Consider the following 17,940-nt stretch of genomic DNA (forward strand, 5'->3'; position numbering starts at 1 on the left):
CCAGTATCTCTTCACTTTGTTGGCTGTTCACTTTGCTGTGCAAAAAGCTTTTTAACTTGATGTTATCCCATTTGTCCATTTTTGCTTTGGTTGTCTGTGTTTGTTGTGGTATTACTCAGGAAATCTTTGCCCAGTCCAATGTCCTGGAGAGTTTCCTCAGTGTTTTCTTGTAGCAGTTTAATAGTTTCAGGTCTTAGATTTAAGTCTTTAATCCATTTTGATTTGATTTTTGTACACGGAGAAAAATAATGACCTAGTTTTATTCTTCTGCATATGGATATCCAGTTTTCCCAGCACTATCTATTGAAGAGACTGTCCTTTTCCCCAGTGAATGTTACTGGCACCTTTGTCAAAAATAACTTCACTGTAGATGTATGGATTTGTTTCTGGGTTCTACATTTAGTTCCATTGGTATATATGTGTGTTTTTGTGCCAGTATAATGCTGTTCTTATTTGTCATTCAGGAGCATATTGTTTAATTTCCGTGTGTTTGTATAGTTTCCAAAATTCCTCTTGTTGTTGATTTCTAGCCATATTCCATTGTGGTCAGAAAAGATACTTGATATTATTTCAGTTTTTTTGAATATTTAAGACTTGTTTTGTGGCGTAACGTGTGCATATGGTCTATCTTTGAGAATGATCCATGTGCTGGCAAGAAGAATGTGTATTCTGCAGCCGTTTGATGAAGTGCTCTGTAAATAACTATTAGGTACACTTGGCCTATAGGACAGATTAAATCTGGTTTTTCTTTGTTGACTTTTTTTGGCTAGATGATCTGTCCAATGCTGAAAGTGGGGTGGTGAAGTCTTCAGATATTATTTTAGTGCTAATAATATTTATTTATATATCTGGGTGCTCCAGTGCTGGTTGCATATATATTTACAATTATTATATCCTTTTTCTGAGTTGACTCCTTTATCGTTATATAATGACCTTCTTTGTCTCTTTTTATGGTTTTTGTCTTGAAATCTATTTTGTCTGATACAGATGTAGCTACTCTTGCTCTCTTTTGGTTTCCATTTGCATGGAGTATCTTTTTCCATCCCTTTATTATTTTCAGTCTATGTGTGTCTTTATATATGAAGTGCATTTCTTGCAGGCAACAAATCATTGGGGCTTCCTTTTTTTTTTTTAAGACGAAATCTCGCTCTGTTGCCCAGACTGGAGTGCAGTGGTGCAGTTTTGGTTCACTGCAAGCTCCATTTCCCAGATTCACGCCATTCTCCTGACTCAGCCTCCTGAGTAGCTGGTACTACAGGTGCCCGCTACCATGCCTGGCTAATTTTTTGTGTTTTTAGTAGAGACGGGGTTTCACTGTGTTAGCCAGGATGGTCTCAATCTCCAGACCTCGTGATCTACCCACCTCGGCCTCCCAAAGTGCTGGGATTACAGGCATGAGCTATCAGCCACATTTTTTTTTTTAAAAAATCCATTCAGGCACTCTATGTATTTTGACTGGAGAGTTTAGTCCATTTACACTAAATGTTATTACTAATAAATAAGGGTTTACTCCTGCCATCTTGTTATATATTTTTTTAGTGGTTTTGTGGTCTTCTCTTCCTTCTTTTCTTCCTTTCTGTCTTCCTTTTAGTGAAGGTGATTTTCTCTGGTGGTATGTTTTAATTTCTTGCTTTTTATTTTTTGTGTATCTGTTGTATGTTTTTAGATTTGAGGTTCCATGAGGCTTGCAATTAATATCTTATAACTCATTATTTTAAACTGATGACAATTTAACATTGATTGTATAAACAAACAAAGTAAAAAATAAGCAAAAAGAAAGCTAATAAAACTCTATAATTTTGTTTCTCTGTTTTGTAACTTTTGTTGTTTCTATTTATACACTATTGCGCTGTCTTGAAAAGTTCTCATAGTTATTATTTTTTAACATTTCATCTTCTCATCTTTCTACTTAAGATATGAGTAGTTTATACACCACAATTACAGAGTCATAATATTCTGTGTACTTACTATTACCAGTGAGTTTTGTATCTTCACATGGTTTTTTATTGCTCATTGATATCTTTTTCGTTCAGGTAAAAAAAAAAACTCCCTTTGGCATTTCTCATAGGACAGGCTGATGATGAAATCTCTCAGCTTTTGTTTGTCTGGGGAAGTCTTTATTTCTTCTACATGTGTGAAGGAAATTTTCATCAGGTATGCTATTTTAGGATAAAAGTTTTCTTTCTGTCAACACTTTAAATGTGTCGTGCCACTCTCTCTGAGCCTGTAAGGCTTCTACTGAAAAGTCTGCTGCTAGACATATTGGAGCTCCATTGTATGTTATTTGTTTCTTTTCTCTTGCTGCTTTTAGAATCCTTTCTTTATTCTTGACCTTTAGAAGTTTGATTATTGAAGGTTGTGAGGTAGCCTTCTTTGGGTTAAATCTGCCTGGTGTTCTATAGCTTTCTTGTACTTGAGTATTGATATCTTCCTCTAGATTTGGGAAGTTATTTGTTATTATCCCTTTAAATACACTTTCTACCTCTATCTCTCTATCTCCTTTTTAAGGCCTATAACTCTTAGATTTGCCCTTTTGAGGCTATCTTTTAGATCTTGTTGATGTGTTTTACTCTTTTTTATTCTTTTTCTTTTGTCTCCTCTGACCATGTATTTTTAAATAGCCTGTCTTCCAGCTTATTGATTCTTTTCTCTGCTTGATCAATTCTGCCATTAAGAGAGTCTAATGCATTCTTCAGTATGTTAACTTCATTTTTCAACTCTAGAATTTATACTTGAGTATTTTCAATTATTTCAATTTCTTTGTTAAACTTATCTGATAGGATTCTGAATTCCTTCTCTGTGCTAGCTGGAATTTCGTTGAGTTTCCTCAAAACAGCTATTTCAAATGTTCTGTATGAAATGTCAAATATCTTTCTCTCTCCAGGATTGGTCCCTGGTGCCTTATTTAGTTCGTTTGGTGATGTCATGTTTTTCTAGATGGTCTTGATGCTTGTAAATGTTCACCAGTCTGGGCATTGAAAAGTTAGGTAATTATCATAGTCTTTGCAGCCTGGGCTTATCTGTACCCATCCTTCTTGGGAAGGCTTTTCAGGTATTTAAAGAGTCTTAGGTGTTGTGATCTAAGTTTTTGGTCACTGCAGCCATATCTGCATTAAGGGACTCCTCAGGCCAAGTAACACTGTAGTTCTTGTAGACTCGTAGAAGTACTGCCTTGGTGGTCTTGTATAAGATCTAAAAGAATTCTCTGAATTAGCAGGCAAAGACTCTTGTTCTCTTTCCTTACTTTCTCCCATACAGAGACTGTCTCTCTCTGTGTGAGCTGTGTGGAGCTGGGGGAAGAGCGACACCAGCACCCCTGTGGCTACCACCACTGGGATTGTACTCAGTCTGACCTGGAGCCAGCACAGCACTGAGCCTTGCCCAAGGCCTGCTGTAATCACTAACTGGCTACTCCCTATGTTTGCTCAAGGACCTCAGGCTTTACCATCAATTGGTGGCAAAGCCAGGCAGTCTTTTGTCCTTCCCTTCAGGGTGGTGGTGAGTTCCCCTGGGCCCCAAGTGGGTCCAGAGTTGTTGTCCAGGAGTCAGGGCCTAGAGTCAGATACCTTAGAAATCTAGATGGCACTCTATTCTACTGCGACTAGGCTAGCAACAAAAACACAAGACAAAGTTTTTCCCACTCTTCCCTCCCCTTTCCCTAGGCAGAGGGGTCTCTTGCCATGTTCACCACTACCACGGGCCTGTGCGCAATACTCCCAGGCTACCACCAGTGTTCCCTTAAGACCCAAGGGCTTTTCAGTCTGCTTGTGGTGAATGCTGCCAGGCCTGGGACTCTATTTTCATGGCAGTGAGCTCTCCTCTGGCCCAGGGTAGGTCCAGAAATGCTTTCCAGGAGCCAAGGTCTGGAATTAGGGACGCCAAGAGCCCTCTTGGTACTCCTTCCCACTGTGGCCTAGCTGGTACCTAAGCTGCAAGACAAAACCCCTTTTATTCTTCCCTCTCCTTTTCTCAAGCAGAAGGAATCTCTTCTCATAGCCACCACTTCTGTGAATATGCTGGGTCACACCTAAAGCCAGCATGTCTCAGAGTCTTAACCAAGCCCCTGGTGTATACCACCTGGTTACTGCTGCTGATTATTCAGGGTTCAAGGACTCTTTAGTCAGCAGGTGGTGAATCCTGCCCGGAATAGTTCCTTTTCTTAGAGGCAACAGGTTCCATCCTAGCCCAGGGTTTGTCTAGAAATGTCATCTGGAAGCTAGGTCCTGGGAAGGGGGACTTGCAACTCTGCCTGCTGCCCTACCTACCATGGCCGAGCTGATACCCTAGTTTTAAAACAAAGTTCTCTTTACTCTTCCCTCTCCTCTCCTTTCCTCAAGTGAAAAAAAGGGGTCTCTTTTGGAACTATGAGCTACACTGCTTGGGACTGGGGAAGGGGGAGGAAAAGTACTCCCTTAGCTGCTCTGGCAGGTGTCTCACTAGGTTACATGCCCTCCAAATCCACTGGCTCTGAGCACAGCATAGCACTTAGACTTGCCTAGGAATTGCAGGCTTTATGGCCTAGACTGCCTTTCAAGTTTATTTAGATCCCCATAGCACTTTACCCCCTGGCAGTGAGGCTTCCCAAAAAGCAAGCTCCAACTGCTAGGATGGGTAATTCCCCTCTGGCTAGGCCTGGTCTAAATGCTCCCTCTGTGGGCATTGGCTGAGTTCTGCCCCATGTAGCTTTCCTCTGTGACAGCACAACACTGGGTTCCAGTGCAAAGTTTTACAATTGCTGCACTCTTCCCCGCCAAGCACACAGATTCTCTTTCCATGCCATGCAGCTGCTGCTGTGGGGTGGGAGAGGGGTGGCGTCAGCAATTCACAGTTGTCTTTCCTACCCTCTTCACTGCCTTTTTCAGCGATATGAAGTTAAAACCAGGTACTACCATCTCTCAGCTGATGTTTGGTTCTTATGAAGCTGTTTTTTTTGTGTGTAGATAGTTGTCAGATTTGGTGTTCCTGTGGGGAGGATCATCGATGGAGGCTTCTCTTCGGCCACCTTGCTCCACCTCCTCGAGATCTTTTCTGACATCACTGTAGTCTCTCGAACTGCCCCTACCCACAGTGGTCTCTCTCTCTTCCTCTAAAGTGTGTATCAGCTATTGCACTTATTCTGACATATAGAATACATAGCTAGTCATCCATGAATATCTGTGTACTCCCCAGGTAGGAAGTGAGTCCCATGAAGAGGGCTGAATTTTCTACCTTTTTCTCTTTCCAAGGTATAGAATTTGTCACCCAAGCAATAAAAAATGCATATGGATGATAGTGATGACAAATATTAATAGTTGACTTAAGGATAGATGATACACAAAAAGGAAAAGACAAATGGACAAATAGAAAAGAAAGGCACGGGGTAACTGATATATACCTTGAAAAATCCTCAACTACATACATGAACAACAACAATATCAATTACAAAAACCACAAAACAATGCATGGGAAATAAACACCAAAGCCAAGAAGACACTGACAATCTGGATTACCCAATGACATTTTCTCCTTCTTTCTTCCATGTATCCCTGTTCTCTCCCTGCTCTGTAACCAAGTTTCACACATGGTTAAGAGAATTACCTACACTTTCTCAATTTTTCCATTAGGAACTTGCGATACCTTTATAATAAAATACTTATTTTATTTCATTTGACTTACAAGAGTAATTACATGGACATTGTAAAAACCAGAAAATACAGTACTTGGAGCGTAAGGTAAGAACTGAACTTTTCTTTTAACTAGGAAATTTATTTGACAAAATCTTAATGACATATTTGAAGGTTTTAAATAAAAAATAACTATCTGCAATGTAGTCAAAAGTGTCTTTGAATATCAGTTAGGATACCTGGATGATGGCTCAAACTCTACCACTAAGTAGTTCTGTCAAAAGTTATTGAACATTTCCTGGGTTTTTGTTTTACAGATTTATTGTGGTATAATTGACAAGTAAAATTACATATATTTAAGCTGCATAACTTGATGATTTGACATATGCATACATTGTGAAATAATCACCACAACCAAGGTAATTAACATGTTTGTTGTCTCACATAGTTACCATTTTCTTTTTCTTTTATTTTTTTCTGGTGAGAACACTTAAGATTTAATTTCTTAGCAAATTTCAAGTATACAATGCAGCATTGTTAATTTCAGTCACCATGCTGTCGGCGGATCTCCGGAACTTAGCCATCTTGCATAACAGAAACTTTGTACCCTTTAACTAACATCTCAACATTTCCCTTGTCCCAAGCTCCTGGCAACCATCATTCTACTCTCTACTTCTATGAGTTTGACTATTTCAGATTTCATGTGTAAGTGAGATCAGACAGTACAGGTATACTTTGGAGATATTGTGAATTCAGTTCACACCACTAGAATAAAGAAAATATTCCAATAAGTTTGTTTGTTTCCCAGTGCATATGAAAGTTATGTTTACATTACAATGTGGTCATATTAAATATACAATAGCATGTCTAAAAATAATGTACACACCTTAATTTAAAAATACTTTATTGCCAAAAAGTGCTAATGAACATCTGAGCATTCAGTAAGTAATCTTTTTGCTAGTGGAGGGTTTTGCTTTGATGTTGATGGCTGCTGACTGACCAGAATGGTGGTTGCTGAAGGATTGGGTGGCTGTGGCAATTTCTTAAGATGACAATGAGATTTGTCATATCAGTTGACTGTTCCTTTCATGAAAGTGTTCTCTATAGCAAGCAATGCTATTTGATAGCATCTTACTCACAATAAAACTTCTTTCAAAATTAGGGCCAGTCCTCTCAAACTCTGCCACTGCTTGATCAACTAAGCTTATGGAATATTCTGAATCATTTGTTGCCATTTCAATAATATTCATAGCATCTTTACAAGGAGTAGATTCCATCTTAAGAAACTACTTTTTTTTGCTCGTTTGTAAGAACCAACTCCTTGTCTGTTCATGTCCATCATTAGTTGCATCAATTCTGTTACATCTTCTGCCTCCACTATTAATTCTAGTTTTCTTTGCTATTTCTACTATATCTGTAGTTACTTCCTCCATTGAAGTCTTGAACCCATCGAAGTCATCCATGAGGGCTGGAATGAACTTCTTTCAAACTCCTGCTAATGTTGATATTTGACATCTTCCCATAAATCACAAATGTTCTTAATGGCATCTAGAATGGTGAGTTTTTTTCCAAGAAGATTTTAAGTTTATTTTGCCCACATCCATCATAAAATCACTATGTATGGCAGTTGTAGCCTTATGAAATGTATTTCTTAGATAATAAGACTTGAAAGTGAAAATTACTCCTTAATCCATGGGTTGTGGAATGGATGTTGTATTAGCAGGCATGAAAACAACATTAATCTTCTTGTACATTTCCATCAGAGCTCTTGGGTGACCAGGTGCATTGTCAATGAATGGTAATTTTTGAAATATGTCTTTTTTTCTAACGAGTAAGTCTAGGAAGTTGGCTTTAAAACATTCAGCAAACCATGTTGTAAACAGATGTGCTGTCATCCAGGCTTTGTTGTTCCATTTAGAGCACAGGCAGAGTAGATTTAGCATAATTCTTAATGACCCTAGGGTTTTGGAGATGGTAAATGAGCACTGGCTTCAGCTTAAAAGTCACCAGCTGCAGTAGCCCCTATTAAGAGAGTCAGCCTGTCCTTTGAAGCTTTGAAGACCATCATTTACTTCTCCTATCTAGCTATGAAAGTACTAAATGGCATCTTCTTACAAAAGAAGGCTATTTTGTCTACATTGAAAACATGTTGTTTAGTTTTATTAATAATTATCTTAGCTAGATCTTTTGGATAAGTTGCTGTAGCTTCTATTTAGCACTTACTGCTTCACCTTACCCTTTTATGTTATGGAGATGGCTTCTTTCCTTAAAACTCATGCATCAACCTCTGCTAGCTTTAAACTTTTCATCTGTAGCTTTCCCACCTCTCTCAGCCTTTTGAATTGAAAAGAATTATGGCCTTGCTCTGGATTATGATTTTTATTAAGGGAATGTTGTGGCTGGTTTGATCTTCTATCCAGACCGCTAAAACTTTTTCTCTATCAGCGATAAGGCTCTTTTGCTTTCTTATCATTTATGTGTTCACTAGATAAGCGCTTTTAATTTCCTTCAGGGACTTTTCCTTTGCATTTGCAACTTGGCTGTTTGGCAAAAGTGGCCTAGGTTTTGGCCTGTCTCGGCTTTTGACATGCCTTCTTCACTAAGCTTAATAATTTCTAGCTTTTGATTTAAAGTGAGATATGTGTGACTCTTCCTTTCACTGAGAGGCCATTGTCGGGTTATTAATTGGGCTGATTTCAATATTATTGTATCTCAGAGAATAGAAAGGCCACAGGAAAAAGAGAGAGATGAGGGAATAGCTGATCAGTAGAGCAGGGAGAACACACACAACATTTATCAATTAAATTTGTCATCTTATATGGGTATAGATTGTGGCACCCAAAACAATGACAGTGGTAACATCAAAGATTACTGATCATAGATCAACATAACAGATATAATAATAATGAAAAGTTTAAAATGTTGTGAGAATTATCAAAATACGACACAGAGACATGGAGTGAGCGTGTGCTATTGGAAAAATGGTACCAATTGACTTGCTCCATGCAGGGTTGCCACAACTTTTCAGTTTATAAAAAATGCAACATGTGTGAAGTGCAATAAAAAATGCAATATGTGTGAAGTGCAATAAAGCAAAACACATTAAGGTGAGGTATGCCTGTATTTGTTCTTCTGTTTCTAGCTTTTTTCACTTAGCAAAATGTCCTCCAGGTTCATCTGCATTGTTGCAAATGGTGGAATTTTCTTCTGTTTAAGGACTAAATAATATTCCATTGTATACATACCACATTTTAAAAAATCCATTCATCCATTCACAGACACTCAGATTGCCTCCACGTCTTGACTATTGTGAATAGTGCTGCAATAAACACAGGAGTGCAGATATCTCTTCAAGATGCTGATTTCATCTCCCTTGGGTATATACTCAGTAGTGGGATTGCTGGGTTACACAGCAGTTCTATTATTACTTTGCTGAAGAACTTCCATATCATTTTCCATAGTGGTTGTACTAATTTACATTCCCACCAACAGTGTACAAGAGTTCCCACATCCTTGCCAATACTTGTTATCTCTTGTCCTTTCGATGGATAGCAACAGGTGTGAGGTGATAAAACATTTATGTTCCCAAAATGCATTTCATTTTAACTGTGATAAAAAGTTGAGAGTGTCTCCTACATTAATTTTCTGTGATCTGACAAATTTAAGTACTTAACTCTTATAGAATTTCATAGGATCTTGGATCTGCCCTTTTTACAACACTCTTCCTTCAAAAATGAATGGAATAAAAAAGAAGTGAGAAAATACACTTATTCATAAAAACATATTAGATGTTATGAGGTAAAGAGACATGTAATAATGGCTTTTCTCACCCAAAGAAGATGAACAAATATGAACAGAAACAAATTTTGACTTATTAACTTATTTCCTGAAAGACCTTCAGGTTAGATATTTTTCTCCATCCCATCATGCAAGGTTAGCATTATGTGGGAAGCTCTTCAAGAGTCTAGTTCGCTGTAGTTTTCAAGGGTGAAGATAAATGTTTATGTAACTCCACCTGTAGAATCGTTAGTTTTGAGTCCAATTAAGTCAGATGCTTCACGAAGTCTATTTTTTCCCCTTTCCTTTGAAATGAGATAATGGATGTGGAAGTTTTTAACACAGTGCTTACAGCAGAGCGGGTACTCAAAAAACATTTTCTTTTTTCCTTCCCTCCTTCATTTAATTTGCAGTATTTTAGATTTAAATTGCCATAAAATGGGAATTCATAATATACCATTTTAGAAATCATCATAGTTCATCAATTCTTTGAAGCATATTTTAAAAATTTTGCTGAAATTGTGAAATCATTTTTAACTGCCGCTGGCCAGGCAGCTGTCATGATCTGGTTGCTAATGCCTGTAAGTTGTGCATCAAAACTCTGAGAGTCGGTGTCACCAGATTGGAAAAAAGTCTCAGAGACAAAAGTTGAGCATGCTTTCAAAAAAAATGCTACATCATCAACACAAAGGATGGCTGTGTCGAAAGACATGGACATTAATAATGCTCAGTAAAACATTCATAATTTCAAATTCTGAATGTAAACAAATTTGGGAATACTTTAACCTATTTATTTCTGTCATATTTTCCTTTTATATATGTACAAGAGTGAAATTGGAGGGAGACAGTCTAACTGAGTTTAAAATGATTCTTTGGATTAATTGAAAATAAAAAAATAAGGGATAAGAAAGCATTATGTCATAACTGACCACATTTTTTATTTTAGTGGTATATAAAATAAACGTGTATTTGGGTTGACATTATTTTACAGTAGATGAAATATAATAATTCCACTTATCTTTGAAAACAAATTATCTGTGGGTTAAGGTCTTTAGGAAAATCTCTTATCCAAAGACATGGCCAATATTTATGCCATCTTGTTCTAACATAGGACAATGGCAAAAATTATACTAATGACTAATAATTTAGGAAAAAATAATGACACTTGTAAAAAACAAACTGACCATGTGTCCCCGTCTCCTCTTAGTGCTATGTCCAGGTTCCAGACAAGCTTATGAGAAATTAACTACCATGAAGAGGCCTGAACAAAATAGTCTGAATTGTGAATTTCTTTTTTTGGTGGGGGGGATGGGGGTCTCACTTTGTCACCAGGTTGAGTGCAGTGGCATGACCTTGGCTCACTGCAACCTCTGCCTCATAGGCTCAAGTGATCCTCCTACCTTAGCCTCCTGGGTGCCTGGGACCACAAGTACAGGCCATCATGCCCAGCTAATTTTTTATATTTTTTGATAGAGACAGGGTTTCACCGTGTTGCCCAGGCTGATCTCAAACTCCTGAGCTCAGTCAATCCACCTGCCTTGGCCTCCCAAAGTGTTGTGATTATAGGTGTAAGCCACCGCACCCAGCCTGAATTTCCGATTTTTCACACTTGCTTCCTATAACACTATGGCACCTTGCCTCGAGCATATAAAGTGATGGATAAATAACAGAGGTCTTCTATGTCAGAGTGTTCAAATTCAGGAAATAATCATCAGTGGCTGTAGATATAGTTTAAATGTTCATTGGAAAGCACACCTATTCTTTGATTAATTATGTTGTAGTTCTGGACATGTGGCTGGTAGTGTGAGAAAATCTGTATTAAGCCTGCCTTCAGAGTTTCTCAGTGGAGGTTCTCTGGTGAGCCTGTTTTTCTAGGGAAATAGGAGGGTAGACATCTGGAAATGTGTTCTATTCAGCAGAGGCTTGAGTATTTCCAATATGGCCTCTCCATTTTACTTTGCCTGTTATTCGAAATGCTCTATTCCTGCAAATGTGGGCCCATACTAATTTTTATAGCTGGTTCAATTTTTCAGAATATAATAAATTGCTCTTCAAACTCACGTTTTAAGAATTTCTAATGAATAGCAAACTTGCATTCTAGATTCTTCTTTTAATCACAAATGATAGCCACAAAAACAGGGTCATCTGTATACTTGCATGTTTAAATTCTTCTAATATTAGCATTCTTTTCTGTTTTGGATAAACCCAATTTTTCCTGGCTACATAACTGTTTTCTGTCCCCTGTTGACTGTGGTTTCCAATGGAATATAAACCACAAGTTCTGAGTGGACCCAGTAAAAAATGTTTGGTTCTGACTTTACTGGCAAGACATTTAATCAATCAGTAACTTGCCAGGTGATTGGAAAAAAAATTTTTTTGAGCAACAGGAATAAAGTATCATGAAGTATTTGAGCATGTTGATAACAGACATCCTCAAAAGCTACCAAGCATAGGTGATTTAGTTGTTCTAAAATCTTTACTCTTTTTAAATGGAAATTATTTCTATCACTTATAAAAATATCGGGGTTTCTTTTAAACTATATTCATAAAATGACATGATTTAAAGCCCCTGTCATAAGGAAGTTCTTGCAGTGAGGATCACTGTGCACAGTGGGTAAGAACCAAGTCTCCAGAGGTAGGCTGCCTCAAGTTAAATTTGAGTGTGCCTGTGTCACTTTAGGCAAGTTACTTAACTTCTCTAAGTGTCATGTTTCTTCATCTGTAGAATGGAGTTGATAATGATAGCACCTTTCCTGGAGAACCGTTGTTCTTGCACTATTTTATCTCTCTGAGGATACTGAGGCTCAGGGAGGTTAAGCATCCTGCTCAATGGCACACAGGAAGGAGGGGCAGAGTAGAGCTGGGATTCACACCCAACTCCAGCTGACTCTATACCCTAAAGTCCTTTGAGTTACCATGAAGACTCTTAAGATGAGCATGAGGAGACAGGGCATTGGCATATGTGCTATGTAGCCTGTGATCTGTTCCTAACCAGCTCTGTCACCATGACCCAATATGGGAGACATTAATGCCAAAGAATTCCACATGTTACATAACAAATAGGGACCAGCTGAGACTCAGGCAAAGCGTAAGACTAAGTAATTATTTGGCCCTGTGCAGTGTTGCAACCTCCATATCTATTTTTTAAAAAAACTACCCCAGTGTATCCACAAAACAAGAGGAAATCAATTTCACAAAGTAATAAAGCCTCTATATGGTGGCTTTTGATACAAGAAGAGGTGATTTTCAAGCACTTTATTATTAAATCATGATAACTATCATTATCATTCACTCTATACATCCTATATACAATGTGCTCCAAAAAAGAGCTCCAGGCTGGGCACGGTGACTCACGCCTATAATCCCAGCACTGTGGGAGGCTGACGTGGGCAGATCAGGTAAGGAGTTTGAGACCAGCCTGGCCAATATGGTGAAACCCTGTCTCTACTAAAAGTACAAAAATTAGCCAGGCGTGGTTGTGCACACCTGTAATCCCAGCTACTCAGGAGGCTGAGGCAGGAGAATTGCTTGAACCCGGGAGGCAGAGGTTGCAGTGAGCCACCAGCCTGGGTGGCAGAGGGAGACTCCATCTCAAAAAAAAAAAAAAAAAAAAAAAAAAAAAGCTCCAAATACAACTTTGTATATAGGTTGCATTAGGGTGGAATAATAATTATAGTTATCATGATCTAGTAACTTTTAGAGGCACCTTCATCAGTGAGCTCCAACAGTTTCTTGCGAGCAATGATATAAGAATTAAAGTAAAAACAAACTATGTCTATATCTGTATTAATTTGTTATAGCTACTATAACAAAGAACCACAGACTAGGTGGCTTAAACAACAGAAAATTAATTCCTCACCATTCTGGAGGCTAGAAGTCCAAGATCAAGGTACTTGAAGCGTTGGTTTTCTCTGAGGCTTCTGTCCTTTGCTGATAGACAGTCGTCTTCTCCTGTGCCTTCCCATGGGCTTCGCATATCTGTGTCCTAATCTCCTCTTTCTATACGGACACCAGTCACATTGGGTTAGGGCTAGGGCCCACTCATATGACCTCACTTTCCCTCAGTTACCTCTTTAATGTCCTATCTTAAAATACAATCACATTCTGAGGTAGTAGGGGTTAGGGCTTCAACACATGAATTTGGAGGGAACACAAGCCAGTTGAAAACAATATCTATATCTATATTTATACCCACATCTATATCTATGTTTATGGGTCTTACTGAAACCTGAAATAACACTGAAGACTTTTCCTGATCTTATGATGTGACAATGAAAAAATATATATTCCAAGTCTAATTGGCATGTGGCCTCTTAGCACAAACTTATTAAGAATGAGCATTTTCTCAGCCAAGCGTTATCTAATTTCTGGGCTCCTGAGACCGACTGCTCCATTAACGCTGGGAAGGGGAGCATGGCTGGGGGAAGCCACCAAGCTGCTGGCTGGCAGTCAGAATGCCCATGTGGTGTCGGATCTGAAAGGGTGCACTGTGGGCAGCCAGAAAGAGACTGGCACTGTGAGCATCCTCTGGCCTCAGGTCTTTGATTTTCTTTGAGGCATGTCCTAAAGGCTGGGACACTCATCTACACACAAGAGGTGCAGACATGAATGTGGGGCAATTATACACTCCTTTCAAGTGAGCTGGCTGTGCTTAAACTAGAACGTGCAGGATTTTCTTTCTTTCTTTTTTTAAGGAATCAAGTTTATCCAAGAATATGGCATCTTCCCATCCACCTACCTTCCTTCCTTTCTTCCTCCCTCTTCCTTTCTTTGTTTTCTTATCTCCTTCTCTCAATTATTTATAGAGTGAGGGCCTGCTATGCACAAGGCACTCTGCTTGGTCCTATGGGGGATTAAAAGGTGACTAAGAGGCACTCTGCCTTGCATGTTTCATTCTGATAACCTACTCCCTGTTCTGCTGTTGGTTATGCTTTCAGGCATTGCTCTGCTAGTTCTTGGCAAGGCTGAAAGCCACTTCAGCTTACAGCATCCAGACCTTCAAGGTCTTCTGTCCTCCCTGTGGAACTGACAGCACTCCACCTCATCTCTGAGCCACCCACACATCTCCTCCCGCTCAGCCAGTGTCCAAGCTGAAGTTCCTGGCTCCTGACCCCTCTGGTCCGATGATTATTCATTCACTGTCTCTCGCCTCCCAGACTGCTTTATTTTTTTTCCTTTTCTGAGCTGTTCCTTCTGATTCCTCCCACTTCTTCCTCTTCTCATTTTGACTTCTTTCCCAATTCACATTGATCATCTCTGATGAGCCGGCTGAGTGTGAAAAAATAAAGGTTCTAATGATCTGTCTTCCTCTCTGCCCACTGTTGTTTATCCAGGGAGTAAAGACATGCTTCAAGTACTCCTCCCTCAGAGCTGAGCATACAAGAAGGGGTCCCAGACTTATTTTTTCCTTTCCACAACACTCACTCATTCTAAAGTTACTTCTCAATCACTGAACATTAGTCAATATGTTTACTTTTTAAAGTAAACAGTGGGAAGGTTGTGGAGAGTGAATGATGAGGTTCTATAATCTGATTTAAATCTTATCTGCAGGTTATAAAATGTTAAATTCATGTTTGGAATAGAATGCAACACAGGCACATATTCTACTTGAAAATTTTATTCCTACAGTTTAATTTAGTTGGGAAGAAATGGCCAGACCAGCTATTTTTTGAATCACATAGATAGTGTGTCCTGTCCAAACCTGGCAACTCCTGGGATCACTGCCTTCTTCCTCTCCTGCTAATCAAATTCAACCCATTTTTCATGTCCCAGGTAAAGTCTCATTCTTCTAGGAGGGTCGCCTGGGCACCTATGAGCTTCTTGAGGGCCCAGCCCCTGTTTCAGCCACATCTTTGTGGCCCAGAAACAAGTAAAGTCAGGGACTTTGTAGAAGTGTGGGGAATGAATCAAAATGAACAACTTTCTCCAGTGTACTTTCTCTAGTGTACTTAGTGTCCGTGCCACCCATTCAGATATGTCATAATATGCCTTCCAACATTGTTAGTCAGACCCTTTAAGGCTGAATATTTTGTCCTTCCCTCCCAGATGGCCTGTTCCTTGAGGAGGGGGACAGTGCTTCCTTTTTTCTCCATATTGGTCTTCATTGACTAATACGGTGATGGTATTCAGAAATATTGTTGAGTTAAATACTGGTTATTTTTGCTTGACAGCAGTGTCTGTTGGGAACCACATTTAGAAAGCTGATTTTGCAGAAGCCATAATTTTATTGTAAGTAAATCTGCGAGAGGGTTTGGTTTCCATACATTTCAAATGGAAAGTAAATTACCAGCCAATTGATGCTTAGTTTGGTTCAGTCACATTTATTGAGGAATTGCTTTGCACCTGACATCAAATCAGAAAATATTCCTGCCTCATGTGGGTTCAGAGTCCCCAGGGATGTCTTACTGCCCACCTGACCTGGAGATAGGATATAGTGATTGTCCTCATAGCTGGGCACAGATGATGAATGGGCAGTGTATGTGGTCTCAGCCACATGCCTGGACCTTCCTGGGTGGTGCTGTGGACCTGCTGCAGCACCCTCCTGGGTGGTGCTGGATTGCTGTTCCTCCCCCATCCCAGTCCCTCCTCTGGTAGCCAGAATAAATTTTGCAGTAAGTTAGCAGAGTTGATTCCAAAAAATCTGCACTGTGGCATCTCAGGAAACTTCAAACTTATCTGCTTGAGAAATAACTTGCAGAGAGGAAAGGAACTCTGACAAGGCTAATAAAAGGGATTTCGAGCTGTGTTTCAGCAAGCCAGTCACAGAGTATTCACGTGTTAATTCACTGGCGTGTTCCGCGGCAGAAGCACCCCCTCTCTGTCTTCCCCCAGTTCCAACTGTTGTGCTGCAGCAGATTTGGTCTGAGTCTGGGCAGAGCCCCTTTTTATGGAGCAACCCTCCCGATTCGTTACAGCAAGAGTCTGGTGCAAGTGATCCTTGCCTTCCCATCGCACACAAAGGCAAAGAGCTCCTTAAAGGGACCTGCCTGCTGCTCCTTGCAGCTGCAAACCCGTGTCGGTGCAGGCTCAGTAACCCAGGCTTTTGCTCGAGAATGAGTGGGGAGGGGTCTTGAGGAGCCCCCACGTCCTCCCGGAGCGGAGGCGGGAGGGAGCTGACAGTCGGAGTGGATGGAGACCACCAGTCCGCGGGGACCCGCTTGCGATTAGCTGCTTCTTGGGATGCTCCGCGCGCCAGTTGAGCATCCTGCCTGTGGTCCAGGGGATGCTGGCGGCGCATCTTGCGGTAAGCCTGCGCTGATTTGAGCCATCGCCCAGAAGCGAGCCCGCATTCAGACACCGCGGACCGGCTCCGCGAAGGGCTGCGTGCAGTCACCATGAATGCTCAGCTCTAGGCTTCTGTAAAAACCTCCCCACTGCATGGATTTGGCTGTTTAATCAGCCGAGATTACAGCCCGGGAAGATTTGCAAGCCTGATTCTCCCTCCAGCTGCTGTGACAACTTCGGGGCCGTCTGTTTACTTCTCTGGGTCCCCGGGACTCTTTCCGGCATCGCAGCCCCTTGTGCCACTTTGTGGGCTTGACTCGGAAGTCAGCCGCCAGGACTCCTCTGACGGCATCCCCAGGAAGGGGGAGCAAGGAGGGCTTAAAAGAAAAGCAGGACTCCCCCCAACTGCTCAGCCTCTCGTGACTGCCTGTGTTCTGGGGTTCTGAGAGGGACCGTGCGCTGCCTGGGGAAGCAATGCAAGTCTCCATAGCCTGCACAGAGCACAATTTGAAGAGTCGGAATGGTGAGGACCGACTTCTAAGCAAGCAGAGCTCCACCGCCCCCAATGTGGTGAACGCAGCCCGGGCCAAATTCCGCACGGTCGCTATCATCGCGCGCAGCCTGGGGACGTTCACGCCTCAGCATCACATTTCTCTCAAAGAGTCCACCGCAAAGCAGACTGGCATGAAATATAGGTATGCATGTAAGATTCTCTCTGCGCGGGGTATCCAGGTTCTATACAGGTGCAGTGGAGACAGCCCATCGGTTTTGAAAAGTGACTTACTCGTCAGTGGGTTGCTCACTTCAGAATTCTCAGGTGCTTCTAAAATAGCTCCTTAGGGGGATGAATAAACCCAGGGTGGTTGTGTGTGTAGAAGATTTTAAAAAATGTGGCCCATTTTGTATAATTCTAAAGTCCTATGAACATCTTAGGAACTATGTACATTTCAGTACCCAGAAAAAAAACACAACTGCTGGAACTGGTATTTAGATCAGGATAGTTTTTCAATAGCAAATGTGTTTGTTCTATTTTATGATAAAGACTGTAGTTTCTGGGATTATACTATCAGAAATAGTTTCCCATCTAGTACTGCTCTCTTATTTATCTTTTGTTTGTTTTGTTTGAGACAGAGGCTTGCTCTGTTGCCCAGGCTGGAGTGCAGTGGCACGACCTGGGCTCTGTCTCCTGGGACAGAGTCCCCTGGGTTCAAGCGATTCTCCTGCCTCAACCTCCTGAGTAGCTGGAATTATAGGCGCCTGCCACCACACCCGGCTCATTTTTTATGTTTTTAATAGAGAAGAGTTTTCACCATGTTGGCCAGGCTGGTCTCGAACT

General features: G+C 40.5%; 1 protein-coding gene across 4 annotated transcripts in view; it reads left to right on the forward strand.

The window, feature by feature from the left end:
• The window catches only part of KCNAB1 (potassium voltage-gated channel subfamily A regulatory beta subunit 1), a 420,197-nt gene that overhangs the window by 152,342 nt on the left and 249,915 nt on the right, over positions 1-17,940 (forward strand). The window contains 1 exon segment of one of the 4 annotated variants that reach the window (NM_001260716.2): positions 16,190-17,299. The exons of the other annotated variants lie outside the window; for them this stretch is intronic. Within the exon segment in view, the coding sequence (NP_001247645.1) occupies positions 17,079-17,299 (221 nt within the window). The 5' untranslated portion in view covers positions 16,190-17,078. 4 annotated transcript variants of the gene reach the window in all.

Source organism: Macaca mulatta, chromosome 2 (genome assembly GCF_049350105.2).
Source record: "Macaca mulatta isolate MMU2019108-1 chromosome 2, T2T-MMU8v2.0, whole genome shotgun sequence".
Classification (NCBI taxonomy): domain Eukaryota; kingdom Metazoa; phylum Chordata; class Mammalia; order Primates; family Cercopithecidae; genus Macaca; species Macaca mulatta.